Source organism: Myotis myotis, unplaced genomic scaffold (assembly GCF_014108235.1).
Source record: "Myotis myotis isolate mMyoMyo1 unplaced genomic scaffold, mMyoMyo1.p scaffold_m19_p_5, whole genome shotgun sequence".
NCBI lineage: Eukaryota > Metazoa > Chordata > Mammalia > Chiroptera > Vespertilionidae > Myotis > Myotis myotis.
Window position 1 is genome coordinate 108,433,938 of NW_023416357.1, and position 14,104 is coordinate 108,448,041.

At 55.7% G+C, this 14,104-nt stretch overlaps 1 protein-coding gene across 1 annotated transcript in view; it reads right to left on the reverse strand.

Annotated features, from left to right (window-relative positions):
• Positions 1 to 14,104, reverse strand: part of OTOA (otoancorin) — a 101,263-nt gene that overhangs the window by 41,146 nt on the left and 46,013 nt on the right. Inside the window, exons 14-22 of the mRNA XM_036310021.1 lie at positions 13,045 to 13,212; positions 12,256 to 12,393; positions 11,282 to 11,337; positions 10,999 to 11,116; positions 8,604 to 8,677; positions 6,201 to 6,336; positions 5,101 to 5,291; positions 2,428 to 2,521; positions 1,725 to 1,854 (exon numbers count right to left, since the gene is read on the reverse strand). Of these exons, the coding sequence (XP_036165914.1) occupies positions 1,725 to 1,854; positions 2,428 to 2,521; positions 5,101 to 5,291; positions 6,201 to 6,336; positions 8,604 to 8,677; positions 10,999 to 11,116; positions 11,282 to 11,337; positions 12,256 to 12,393; positions 13,045 to 13,212 (1,105 nt within the window). The remainder of the gene's footprint in view (positions 1 to 1,724; positions 1,855 to 2,427; positions 2,522 to 5,100; positions 5,292 to 6,200; positions 6,337 to 8,603; positions 8,678 to 10,998; positions 11,117 to 11,281; positions 11,338 to 12,255; positions 12,394 to 13,044; positions 13,213 to 14,104) is intronic.

A 14,104-nucleotide genomic window follows, 5' to 3' on the forward strand; every position in this document is an offset into this window, starting at 1 on the left:
AGACAACCCACGGCTCCTTGTCTTAAAAGCAGCCCTGGACGCCCGATGCCGACCAGACGCCGGCACCAGCCCCACCCGGCGCTTCCCACGCCTGGGCCACTCCCTCTCGGGGCATCTGCAATGCAAATTCGCTGGATTCCAACCGAGAGGTGGAGCTGGACCGGGTCAGAGGCACTGTGTGCACCCCTCAAACACTGTCACCCTACCCCGCTCGGAGGGGGCAGAAGACCCACCCTCCTGGCTGCCCTCCCCGCCCCAGGGAAAACAGGGGGGGGGCGGGGAGTGGGGACCCAGAGGACCAGAACGGCCAGCAGTGCGACCGGAGCCGTCCCGCCGCTGTGTTCCGGGCACAGGACGGGTGCGCAGCATGCATTTGTTGAATGAATCGGCACACACGCAGGTTGACTGAAATGAAGCCAAGTCATAACCCTGCTAAGCCACCAGCTGCTATAAACACAGCGGCAATCCACCCAGAAGCCCTGCTGGCAGCTCAGACCACGCACTGAGCCGCGTCCTCCCGTGTGCAGACGAGGAGTGTTGCAACCTGACCTCTGGCTGCGCGGCTCTGAGGACAGTGGGGAACTCCCCCGTACTGGGGGACACACCCAAGAGCTGCCACTTACTAACGCTGCGACTGTGGCCACGTCTCTTCGTCTCTCCAAACCTCCATTTCCTCGGGGGAGGACGTGGGAGCGATCACTGTGCCCACCTCACAGGGCAGGGGAGGGTGAGACAGCACGAGGAGTGGCGGCCACCCAGGGAAACATAAATCAGGTCGGCTCTCTCTCTGCTGGACGCCCGGAGCCCCTCCCCAGGGTGAGGCCCAGTGCTCAGGCCTCTTGCCAAGGCCCCGAGGGCAGGCCGGCGTCACCCCACCCCGTCACCCGTCCTTCCTTCCGCCTGGAACACTCTAAAGCCCAATGCCCACGGCCCCTCCCACATGCCCTCAGGTCTCTATTCGAGTGTCAGGTTCTCACTGAAACGTCCCTCTCAAACGGCAGCCCCACCCATGCTCCCTGACCCCTTCCCTTGGTTTATTTTCCTTCATGGCACTTAGCACCACTGAACCTACAACTGCGTCATTTACTGTCTGGCTACCCCCAAAACATTTGAACGTGAAATCAACAAAAGTACCTTTTTTAAATAAAAACACCTAACACTCCCTGAGCATGTCCTATACGCCAGGCTCCGTGGGAACGTGTTAGAGGTTTAAAAGCCATTAGTCCTCACACAAGCATGTCGAACTCCTGGCCGGCAGGCCACATATTAAACGAGGCATGCGGCCCGCCGGCCGCGAGTTTGACATGCTTGCATAACCTACTCAGGTAGGAATTTTACTGTGCCATTTTACAGAGGATGAACACTGAGGCACAGGGGAGTTAAAAAGCTAACCCAGATCACACAGTCAGCACGCGGCAGACCCAGGGCTCAAACCCAGCCAGCCTGGCCCAGCGCTGCAAACAGCCCCTCAGCCCCTGGGGCCCGGAAGCAGCCGCAGTGAAATGCGGTTGCCCGTGTCCACCAGGAAACTACGGCCCGGGTCAGGACGCAGCCGTGCCTTCAGGTCACTACACAAGGGGGGCCGGTTGGTTGTGGATTCTTGCCATGCTGTTGCTCTGCAATCATTGCACCAGCCCAGTCCCCCAGAGAGGAGGCCTCTTGATGCCAGCGACTCCGCAGAAGCTCTCGTGCATGGCACGGGCTCAGGTACCCCGTTCACTCACCAGGGCTGGGGGCAGCGCCAGGGCCCCTCTCACTGCTGTTCCGAACAGATTCAAAGACAGCCCAGAGGAATTCTTTGGGGGGCAAGATCCCGACCATCTTGGAAGCTGCTTGCTGAAGGATATCGGGAAACTGTGTGAGGTAGAGAAGATGAATGAGGAGGAACAATAACACAGCGCAGTGAACGCAAACTGAGCGCCGGTAAGCTATGCCGGGACTTACTGGTTCAGGCTTTCCTTCCCTCTAGCATAGCAGCTGCTCACAGCAATTTAACCCCAGCCCAGCTGACCTGGTTTCTACAAAGGATCGTATAAAACAACACTCAACCTCCGTAATAATTCAACAAATGTTCAATAATGTAAGTGACGTCATTCACACAGGCTGGCGTGTGTGTGCACATGGCACCGGTGCATGCAGACCTGGAACAAGCATGCGTGTAGAAAGAGCAGAGCGATAGCTAATCACGGCCGGCAGGCTGCGCGCCCGCGAGAGGGCACGTGGAGGGGTCGGAGCTCAGGCAGCGATGGCCGTACTCCCTCGTCCTGCACCTCGGGGTCCTGGGGTGGAGCTGCCAACATCTGAGCCCTTGGGGCAGGGAGGAAGTTCCAGAAAACACACTGGCAGCAAACCCAGGGGAGTGTGACGGACCACACTGTCTCTCCCCTTCAGACCCCTCAGCCTCCGAGCAAGCGAACACAGAGGTACCTTTGCGGCAACAGAGCTTAATTCATCTCCTGAGAAAAGTACTAGGAAGGGTCCCAAGTCCTTCGTCGTCTCGGCCGTCCAGTTCTGAGGGGGTCTAAGAAGAGATAATCAGCAATAAATTGGAAGCCGTGCCGTTGTCCTTGTCCCCAGCAGCCTTTCTTTCAGAAACAGACTATCTTCCTGTGTGGAGAGACGGCCAATCACATGGGCCCACTTCCCTGGCCAAGCCAATGTGCATGTGATGCAGGCTCGCCAATCAGAACCATCCCTAGGAATTTTGATGGAACTACTAAAGAAGCTCTCTCTCTCTCTTTCTTCTGGTATTTGGAGTAGTAAAAAGGATATTGGAGGCCACTCCTATCACCAGTGGCGATAATAAAACCACACCCAAGAACACAGAGCTGCCGAAACCGGTTTGGCTCAGTGGATAGAGCATCGGCCTGCGGACTGAAAGGTCCCAGGTTCGATTCTGGTCAAGGGCATGTACCTGGGTTGTGCGCACATCCCCAGTGGGAGATGTGCAGGAGGCAGCTGATCGATGTTTCTCTCTCATCGATGTTTCTCTCTCATCGATGTTTCTAACTCTCTATCTCTCTCTCCCTTTCTCTCTGTAAAAAATCAATAAAATATATTAAAAAAAAAAAAAAAGAACACAGAGCTGAGTGATAGGAGAAAAATTCCTGATGATACCATTTGAGCTCCTGGATCCAACCATGCCTGAAGTCCATCCCTGCAGTTTTCCATTACATTCAATTTCTGAACTCAACAAATTCCCATTTGTAGCTTGAATTGAATTGTTAAATTTCAGTCATTTCCTTCCCCCCCTTCTTCAATAGAACAGTAATGATCTATGTGTTTCTTTAAATTGCCATAAGAGTCTTCCCTTATAACTAGACAAAATGTCCTCTTGAAGTTGTCAGGATACTGACAGCACTAATACAGAATCCACTGTTGTTCGTACAGAGACCACAACTGTCTACAGTAAAGTGTCTCACACCATATTCGGTGGCTTTTCTAGGGGGGCTGCCCAGTTAGTAGCGATAACCCCTCTCTTAAGCCTACGCAAGCCAACCCTGGCCAAAAAGCTCCCCCTTATCTCTTAGATCAGCGGTTCTCAACCTGTGGGTTGCAACCCCTTTGGGGTCGCCTAAGACCATCAGAAAACACATATATAATTACATATTGTTTTTGTGATTAATCACTATGCTTTAATTATGTTCAATTTGTAACAATGAAATTGAGGGTCACCACAACATGAGGAGCTGTATTAAGGGGTCGCGGCATTAGGAAGGTTGAGAACCACTGTCTTAGATTAAAAATACTAGTATTATCCCAGCCCTAGCCGGTTTGCTCAGTGGATAGAGCATCGGCCCACGGACTCAAGAGTCCCGGGTTCGCTTCCAGTCAAGGGCACCTACTTTGGTTGCAGGCTCAATCCTTGGCCCTGGTCAGGAAGTGAGTGCGGAGGCAACCAATTGATGTCTTTCTCTCACATCAATGTCTCTCTCTCTCTCTCTCTCAGTCTCTCCATCTCCCTTCCATTCTGTCCAAAAATCAATGGAAAAATATTCTCTGTGAGGATTAACAATATGTGTGTGTGTGTGTGTGTGCCTAATATGCTAAGTATCCGACCGTTCATTCGACCATTCATTCAACCATTCGACCAGTCACTATGATGCACACTGACCACCAGGGGGCAGACGCTCCGACCGGTGGGTGAGCTTTGCTGCTGGGGTCAGGCCAATCAGGACTGGGCGAGTTGGGCTGGACAAGCCCTGGAGCCAACCTCCCGTGGTCCCACCCCAGGCTCTAAAATATTTCTTCTAATTAATTTCCTTTCAATGTGCAAAATTTGTGCACCCGGCCTCTAATATATATATTTATATATAATATATTTATAATATATATAAAATCCCGCTAGACCTTAGCTCCATGAGGACAGGAACCACACCCATCTCATGAACTGCCACATCTTTGGTTCTAACAGTAGCACGGTTGCCACATACTCAGTACTGTGGGCTGGGCACTGTTGTAATACTTTGTATGCATTAACTCAGTTCCTCATCACACCAATCCTATGGGGGCTATCACTGTCCCATTCTACAGATGTGAAAATAAAGTGCAAAGAAATCTGGTAATTTTTCCCAGGTCACACAGGCAGTGGATGATAGAAACAAAATTTTAACCCAAGGATTCTTGCTCCCAACTCCATACTCTTAACTCTATATAATAGTACAGTGCCTGGGATACAGCCATTTCTTCAAAAACATTTGTTGTCTAACCATTGACTGATGGCTAGGCCCTACTCCCCTATCTGACCAATTTTCAGATGGGAAAAAACAGCTCTGTTTTCTGAGGGAATTCTCACTCACTGAGAGTGACAATACCTCGATTATTTATATCATCACCGTTGTCATTATTACCATGTCATAACAACAACACTTTCCCTTTCCATATGCCAAGATGTGTGGGGACAGCCACGTGAGGCCTGAAAGCAGCTACCATGGTTCTCACTTTACAGGGAGTCTGAGGCCAAAAGAAGACCAATTGGCAGAGTAAATGCAAGTGTCTAGCCTCATCCTAGGCAAGAGACTCTCTGCCTGAGGGCCGGAGGGCCAGGGCTTGTGCCCCTGTGCCCGCCAGGCCCACCTGCAGCTGCGCCCAACTGCTCACCCGTGCTGCTCCAGCAGCCGCAGCCTCACCGCAGCCCTCTGCTCGGGGCTCAGGTCTGGGCAGGCTCTGAGGCCGTGCAGGGCTGTGGCCCAGGCCCCGGGGGACACTCCGTGCTGGATGACGGCCGCCGGCAAGTGGCAGAGCAGGTTCCCCACTATGTCCACGGTGTACTCGTCGGCAATGGAGTTGTTCTGAAACCGACACGCGGTGCCATGGCAGGACCCAGCGGGGCCCCACATGGTGGCCCCTTAAAATCACTTCCCACCCCAACCTCAAAGAGCCCTGGGATCTGTCCCAGCCACCCTGCCATGGACCAGTGCAGAGAGCCCGGGGCCTGACCTTGCCCAGGAAGGCCTGAGTACCCCTGGGAGACCTAGGGGAGCTGTGTGGACAGAGGCCTGGCACGGGGTGGATGGGGTAATGAGGGCTGTCATCGTTCCGTTGCTCTGAGGACACCCCAGAGCTGGAGCCATGTGACAATAGGACGTGAACAAGAAAAGCAGCAGCAAGTGTGTGCGGCCCTGAAAAGCCTTCAGAGCTCTTCCTCAGCGTGGCAGGCAGAGCTGGCATTTCCTGGGTGCCCGCCATGCCGGGCCCATGCTAGTGTTTGCAGGTCTTGGTCCACATTCATCTCCAGAGTAACTGTAAGATGTAACTGCTAATAACATCCCCTTTAAAGACGAAGGAACTGCCAGCTGGCGGCAAGGCCGGTCCCGCTGGGCTTGGGTATTGAGCAGCACCTCGCCTATGCCGGGCCCTCCACAGCCCTGTGCAGGAAGTGCTCAGGCCACGTGCAGACAGGGACGGGGGCTTGGGGGCGGGGGGGAGGTCACTCTCCCACAGCCTGTAGACAGCCACCCGCAGAGGCGTGTCTAGAGCCCAGACACTGTGCTGGGCTCCTCCCGGGCCCCAGAGCAGCCTGCCCTCCTTCGAACCCAGAACAGCAGCCTCCAGCACCAGGGACAAGACCGCCCAACCCAGCGGCTTCCGAGCCAGCTTCAGGCCCACATGGGGCTGAGACCCCAGCCAGATCCCAGGGCTCCCCAGGGCCCCGGGGGAGCGGGACGTCAGTGACAGTGTCACCCAGAAAGGCTCCTTACCAGGCACTGCTGCACTTTCCCGAGGACCAGAGTCCTTTTGTGGGGATCTAACACCAAGGAGTCCAACCGGATCTTCCCCAGGCCAATCAGAAGGGGCGCACATCGGGAGGCTGGCACGGAAGCCAGGTAGCGAGCCCTGGAGAGAGGTGGGGACCAAGACAGGAAGACATGGCTGCTCTGGGTTGCCCTGGACACCGGGTCTGCATGCCCAGGGGCTTATCACAGAGGCTCTTTAATGTGTGTTCCCCGGGGAGGTGGCTCCTTTGGGCAGGTTGGAAGCCTCCCACCCATCGTGCTTCTCTCCTAGGGATAGGAACCAAACTTCCCATCATGCCCCTCTCCTACTGGTGGGAACCAAACTTCCCATCATGCTCCTCCCCTAGGGATGGGAACCAAACTTCCCATCATGCTCCTCCCCTAGGGATGGGAACCAAACTTCCCATCATGCTCCTCCCCTAGGGATGGGAACCAAACTTCCCATCATGCTCCTCTCCTATGCTCTGGCAGCATTGATCTCAGAATAGTAACTCCATAAACACATGTTGACTGATGGACCAGTTCAGGAGAGATGAGGAGAAAATGAAGATAAAATAGAGAAAGGAAAGAGAATAAAATAGAAAGTGAGAAACGTGAGGAGTGAAGAGAGCAAGAGAAATGACTCCCAGTCCCATCATCTCCAGCCAGAACTGCCCCTCAGCTCTTGGCTGTGTGTCCGCAGCAGGTGCAACGTCACCCCCAGGGCGAGAGACGGTTCAGGGCAGGAAGGCAGGGAGGGAAACTAGTGTTACTACAGTGATTTGTGACCCACCAAAGCCCAGCCCTCCAACACCACCATCCCTTGCCATTTCTCTCATTGGGAGAAACTAAAAGGTCCTCCGCAGGGAGGCAATAACCAAATAAAGGCTAAGAAAGACTGTTCTCGACCCATGTGCCCTAACTCATCGCCACTTGACTCTTTCAAAACTAAATCTGACATGTTCTTCTTCCTCTATGCCAGTGGCTCTCAAAACTTCTGGCCCTTGCCGAAACCGGTTTGGCTCAGTGGATAGAGCGTCGGCCTGCGGACTGAAAGGTCCCAGGTTCGATTCCGGTCAAGGGCATGTACCTGGGTTGCGGGCACATCCCCAGTGGGAGATGTGCAGGAGGCAGCTGATCGATGTTTCTCGCTCATCGATGTTTCTAACTCTCTATCTCTCTCCCTTCCTCTCTGTAAAAAATCAATAAAATATATTTAAAAAAAAAAAAAAAAAACTTCTGGCCCTTTAAATACAGTTCCTCGTGTTGTGACCCAACCATAAAATTATTTTCGTTGCGGCTTCATAATTGTAATGTTGCTACTGTTATGAATTGTAATGTAAATATCTGATATGCAGGATGATAGATGACCCCTGTGAAAGGGTCATTCGACCGCCAAAGGGGTCGCGACCCACAGGTTGAGAACCCCTGTCTGAGACCTTGTGCTTTGGTGCGGTGCCCATTCACTCTCAGCTCCAGTCAAGTCATCCATCCTTCCAAGCCCAGCGATTGGGTCAAGAAGGGCAAACTGGCCCAGTGCAGGCCCATGGGAGTCAAACCCAAGTCTTATTAAGAAGAATGGGAAGAGGACGTCTTTCTTTTCCCCAAACATGAAAACTAGGAAGATATAACCTTGGGGCTGCCAGGGGCCACCACGGAGAGAGAATCTGTCTGACAGAGAAGGCGACAGAGAAGCTGGGCTAAGACACAGATGGCATAATTTTAGCCCCTGGATCTAGCCATGCCTGAAATCCATCCCTGGACGTTCCAGCCGCCTAAATACAAAATTGCCTTTTATTGCCTAAGCCAATTTGAGTTCAGATTCTATCACTTTCAATTAAATATCAACTTGATATTATAATTGGTTTCATGCTTACCTGTTTTTCCCCTATGAGCTTGTAAGGTCTTTATGGGGAAAATTTAGTTCTTTCTAAGAGCTAGTACATAGTAAGCATTCAATAAATATTTTTTGAATGAACGAAGACAGTAACAGCAAGAGGAGGAAGAGAGAAACCGTGTCCAGACCGTATTTGGAAAGTAGGACTGCCCCCAGACCTGAGTGCCCACAGGTCCCGGCAAAGCCCCACAGCTCCCCCAGCCCTGCCTCCGGGAGCGTGGGCACAGCGGTGAGGTCAGCCCCGGCCGGATCTGCTCCTGGGCCGGGGCTGCTTTGGCTTCAGTTTTTAAATAAATAACAAGAAAAAGCAAGGGTCTGAAATGTCTGTGCGGGCCCAGAATTTACACCTGGGTCTCGAGGGCGTCACCGTCCAGGGCGCTCTCCACGCCGCCTCTGGCTCCTCACCAAACCCAGAGGGAGAGAAGCACTTTGGTGTGGGCGGGTCCCTCAATCTTACTGCTGAGCCAGAGAGGGGGCCCACGTTCACTCACGGGAGCGAAGCCAAGAGGAAGGGCTGCGTAAGGGACCTGGAAACCTCCCAGGCTTTCCACGCCAAACAATTAACCTGAAAGATTTAAGAAGTTGTCGGCATTTAGTGAAGTGATAGGAAGAGCAAGCAAGACTGTGCTCTCGGTCCAAGCACTGCGCTCAGCCCTTACAGAGGCGTCTTATTTATAGAGCACCCTAGGGTGCAGGGACCCACTGTGCCTGGTTTGTGCACGAGGAAACTGAGGCAGCAGCAAGATGGACACAAAAATTTAAGTCTAAGAATGCTCACCACAGATCTGTTTATAACGGCAAAAAGGGAAGATGTCGCCGTCGTGTCCCTCAGTAGGGGACTGACTGGTTAGGTAAATTACGGTGCATTAGGTAAATTAGCCATACAACGGAACACTACACAATTACCTGTTTCCGCAGGTAGATTTACAGATATTAATATGCATGATGCCCAGGCCCTATTTTATACATACACAATGTGTTGTATATAAAGTTAAACAGAACAGTGTACACAGTATGAGCTCATTGGTGCTTTTTAAGTTACAGGTAAATGTGTTTATTCACACCCCAGCCCTCAGAGTCAGGAGCCAGCGTTCCCTGCCGTTGCCCTGCAGCAGTCTAGCCGCAGCCCTGCTGGCCCCAGGGTGGGTGCCATCTGCTGAGCACTGGCATGGGGGGCACATGCTGGGTGCTGGCGTGGGGAGGGGGGCCGTGTGCTGGGCGCTGGCACAGGAGGGGTGTGTGTGCTGGGCGCTGGCACAGGAGGGGGGTGTGTGCTGGGCGCTGGCACAGGAGGGGGGTGTGTGCTGGGCACTGGCACAGGAGGGGGGGCGCGTGCTGGGTGCTGGCACAGGAGGGGTGTGTGTGCTGGGCGCTGGCACAGGAGGGGGGTGTGTGCTGGGCGCTGGCACAGGAGGGGGGTGTGTGCTGGGCGCTGGCACAGGAGCGGGGTGTGTGCTGGGCACTGGCACAGGAGGGGGGCGTGTGCTGGGCACTGGCGCGGGGAGGGGGCGTGTGCTGGGCGCTGGCAAAGGGAGGGGGGATCCCATGTGCTGGGCGCTGCTGTCTGCATTTGGGGTGTGAAGCCGCAGCCCTGCCCCCCACACACTGGACGCCAGGAGCACCTCCCTCAAGTGTGGCGGCCGAATGTGTCTCCAGAGAGTGGTCCCCTGCTGAGAACCACTGTTCTAGGGGAAATTTCACTTTCTTTCTATTTTTCATTTGATAATTACATGTTTTTAGCAAAATGTATAAAGAAAAAAAGACAACTTTTCTACTGAAGGGGTATTTGAAGGTTGAAGAACAGGGGAGTCAGGGAGAGGAGTTGTTTGGGGGGCTCTGCTCAGACATCAGGCCTCCTCCAAGCGGCTGGCCTCTCCCCTCCCCCCCCCCACCCCTTCCACCCCCGCCTCTGCCTGGTGGACGCTCACGTGCTGCTGAGGGAAGTTCCCACCAGGGAGAGGTGAGGAGGCAGCCCACTGGGGTCGCCCAGACCTGCTCTCAGAGAAAGCCTGCAACCTGTATTTTTGGCAGTCGTACTGAACTGTAATTGTAACTGTAAGTGCAAAGAACTACACTGCACTTAAAGTGTACACTTTGATGAGTATGTGAACACCGTGAAGCCATGACCTCAGTCAAGGCCAAAGACATGCCCAGCACAGTGTCCCTGCGTCCTTGTGTTTTGTTTGTGTGAGACGAGCATGTCACATGAGACCTTCTCTCTCTCCTCTGAGCGCTCAGCGCGTCAACGCAGGCACCGCGGGTCTCCCCGAGGCGTGGAAGCGTGTCCGTGGCCATTGGAGAAGGAAGTGTTAAGTGAGAAAGAAAATGCCCTTGGGGCAGCGTCTGTCCTGGCCCCGCCCTGGCCGGGTGGCACGTGGATGACGGCACGGCCTTCGGTCTCAGAACGTAACTGTGAGCACACTGCGCCTCCCAGGGGTGTTTTAAGGCTCGGGGCAGAGTGTGAAGTAACCAACCCGTGGCAACTCCGGCTTTGAAGGCAGGGGCATTCAGAGCATCTAAGGAAGAAACCGGAGCCCGGCCGGCGTGGCTCAGGGGTTGAGCGTCGACCTATGAGCCAGGAGGTCACAGCTCGATCCCTGGGCACAGGCCCGGGTTGTGGGCTCCATTCCCAGGAGCAAGTGGGCAGGAGGCAGCCGATCAATGATTCTCTCTCATCACTGATGTTTCCACTCCCTCTCCCTTCCTCTCTGAAATCAATAAAAATGTACTTTTCTAAAAAAGGACAGAAACTGGAGAAGGCCTGGCTCAGTATTTGGCCCCCCACCATCATTTGCACAGAATATTGCCGGCATCAATAGCTTCAGAGCCAGACGATGCAGGGGCGGCTCCTCGGGTAGAAAGAGAGAAGCAGAAACAGAAAAGTACCTGATACGGTGAAAGCAGAGAGAGGTTGTTCTCAAAATACTGGAAGTGGGCCAGGAAGGAGTCGGCGCCCATGGCGTCGATGTGGGAGCACGCCACGCCCTTGACCAGCTGCCCGGCACTAGAGAACAGGACAGGGGCGGGAAGAGCGGTTGGGTAAGACAGGGAAGGGGGAGACGGAGAAGGCATAGCCCACCTGGCATGGGCCACAGGAGGGACGGTCCAACTCTCCCTGCGGGGAAATCAGGCTCCAACGAGCTGGCGAGCTGTGCTCCCCTTCCCCTACCTCAGGAGCTCGGCCGGCCTGCTGGTCTGGGACAGCAGCTCATACAGGAACAAAGCCTGAGGGGAGAGAACAATGCCAGCTGGGGGCATTCACCGCGACAAGCATGTGGTGGGCCCAGCACCCGGAAGCCCTGTGGGGAAGGCACACCACGGCCCATTTTACAGATGGGAAGACAGAGGCTTCCCAGGCTGTGACTTGCCCAGGACCACACAGTTGCTAAGTGGCAGAGCTGGGAGGTGAGCGGGTGGCGGGCCAGGCTCCCACACCAGGCCAGAGGTGTGCAGGAGGGAGAGCCCGCTGCAGGGAGCAGGGCTGCCACTCCTTTCCTACGCGTTGTCCAGGCCCACCTGCTAGTTCCTGGACACAGGCCATCCCAGCAAGCAAAGGGGGGAAGCGGCTGTGTGATCAGGAGGTGGGGCTTTCAGGCCCACCCTGACCTCTGGGGAGGGAGGGGGCTAGAAGCTCAATGGCCGCTGGCCAGGGAGCTCATCAGTCATGCCTGTGCGATGACGCCTCCACGAACACCCAAAGGGCAGGGTTCTGAGAGCTTCAGGGCTGGTGAAGGGGCGGGGGGCGGGGGGGTGGGGGGGGCTGACCCGGGGAGAGCGGCCCCTTCCCCACGCTCGGCTCCCGCAGGCTGGTCCATCCTTTCCTAAAAACCAGTGACCCGGTGAATAAAGCGCTGCTCTGAGTTCTGGGAGCCGCTCCAGCAAATTAACGGAACCCACGGAGGGGTGGCCGGAGCCCCGCCTACAGCAGGCGGGCGGCAGCACCGGAGCCGCCGGACAGCGCTGGCAGCTGCAGCGGGACAGTCTGTGGGACACAGCCCTTCCCGGGGTCCCGCTCCCCGGCAGCTAGAGCTGAGGTCATCTAGGACCCCCTCAGCCAGTGCTGGGAAGGCCTTGCTGGTGGGGTTGCTGGGGTGGGGACCCCTCGAACACCCTGGGAACTGGTATCCAGCCTCAGCATCGTACCTGACTCCTCCGCAGCGCCTTCTCCTGTAGGACAGTGGAGTTGAGTCCAAGTTCCCTCCTTAAATCGAAGAGAGACACTTCCTTAAAGAAAGCCCCCGGGACTTCCACGGCACCCGGGGCACCTCCGGCTCCGGCCACCTGCAAAGTGAGAGGACACTCCCTCACTGACAGCCGTGCGGACGGTGCGCCGAGTTCTGGGGACAGGCCAGGCACCCTGCCAAGCGCCTCCCAGCACAAAATCCATCCCACTTGCTGGGAACCATCACTGCCCCCATTTTACAGCCAAGAAAACTGAGGCTTAGTGAGAAATTGGTTGATAGTGAGATTCAGGGCCCAAGTCTGTCTTATCTCAAAGCCTGCGCTCCTTATTTTAACAATCAGTGCTCTGCTGTGCCAGGTGTTGACGTGGGGGCAGATCTCTCATGTTTGGTTTCTAACAGATTTTGCGATTGGAAAAGGCAAGTCTGAGGGAAGAGGGTGCCCCGAAGGCCCCTGCCAAGCGAGGAGGAACTGGCTGACTTTGAAGCCTGAAGGCTCTGGGAAGCACGCAGGACTTCAGGGCACTTTGAGATTGGAAAGTCAGCTTTCACGTGTTATTCTATCCAGGAGCCTCGGTTAAGCAGCGTCTCCCAGGTCTGCTGCGCTCGGGAGAGCAGTGGGGTCTGGGGAGAAGTACCACACGGCCGGGCTCTCTGGAGGAACCCGGCTCGGAACCCCTCCCCAGAGGCTGGGCCAACCCCGCCCCTCACAGACCCCAAACCACACGCTGGGGGGGACGGCCCCTCTCACCTTGCTGAGGATGCCTTGCTGCTGGGCCGGCGACAGGCTGGACACGTGCAGGGAGCTGGCGCCTCTCAGGACCTGCGCCAGGGCCCAGGGGTCCATGCCCGCGAAGGCCTGGGCGCCGACGCCCGCCAGCAGCACGCCCATCTGGCTGACGCTGTGGAAGGACAGCACCTGGGGGACCAGCAAGAGGGGCGAGGCTGTGCTAAGTAAGGCCTTTCGCCTGCAGGGCGCTGGCCAGGCCCACTGCGCGCCAGGTGGCAGGGCGGGCACCGGGTGGCGGGTGTGCTGCCTCCCAGACCTTCCAGAATTCCTCTCTCGGGAAAGAGAGTAAATGTCAGAACAGAACAGGATGGAGCAGTACGGGCCCCGCGGCCGGGGGGCGGGGGTGGGGGGTGCTCTGCTGCCTGAGGCCACAGCACACGTACCTGAAGCAGGGCCCGAGTGCCACAGCTGACCGCCAAGGGCTGCTTCATGTTTAACCTGAACTAGCTGAGGTTTCACATGTGGGGAATTCCCACAAAAATCCGGATGAGTCTCTGGCTTTTCAAAATATGGGCCCACACGGGCAACAGTGGGCAGGAACGGACCAGCCACTGCCCCTCGGTGGGCCCCGGGCTCTCAGGGACCAGCCCCGGCCCCTCTCTCAGTGCTGGAGGCAGCCCACGCTCTCACCCTGTCACCCGGCACACAGCTGGCATGGCGAAGCCCACGCTGTTAGCTCCAGGCAGAAACTCCACTGAAATAAAGACATGCTTCAGCTCCAGTTTGGTTCAGTGGATTAAGCGTCAGCCTCCGCACTGAAGGGTCCCAGGTTCGATTCCTGGCCAGGGCACAGGCCCGGGTTGTGGGCTCAACCCCAGGAGGGGGCGTGCAGGAGGCAGCCGACCAGTGATTCTCGCTCACTGATGTCTCTCTCCCCCTTCCTCTCTGAAGTCAATAAACACACATTTTAAAATAATCAAGGTGTGTTTCAGGACATGAGCCTGATGCTTTCTGAGACCTGTGGCTGGAGCTGGCACCCTCAGAGGCGATGCATGTTCCCTCCGCATCCGAGTGAAGATGC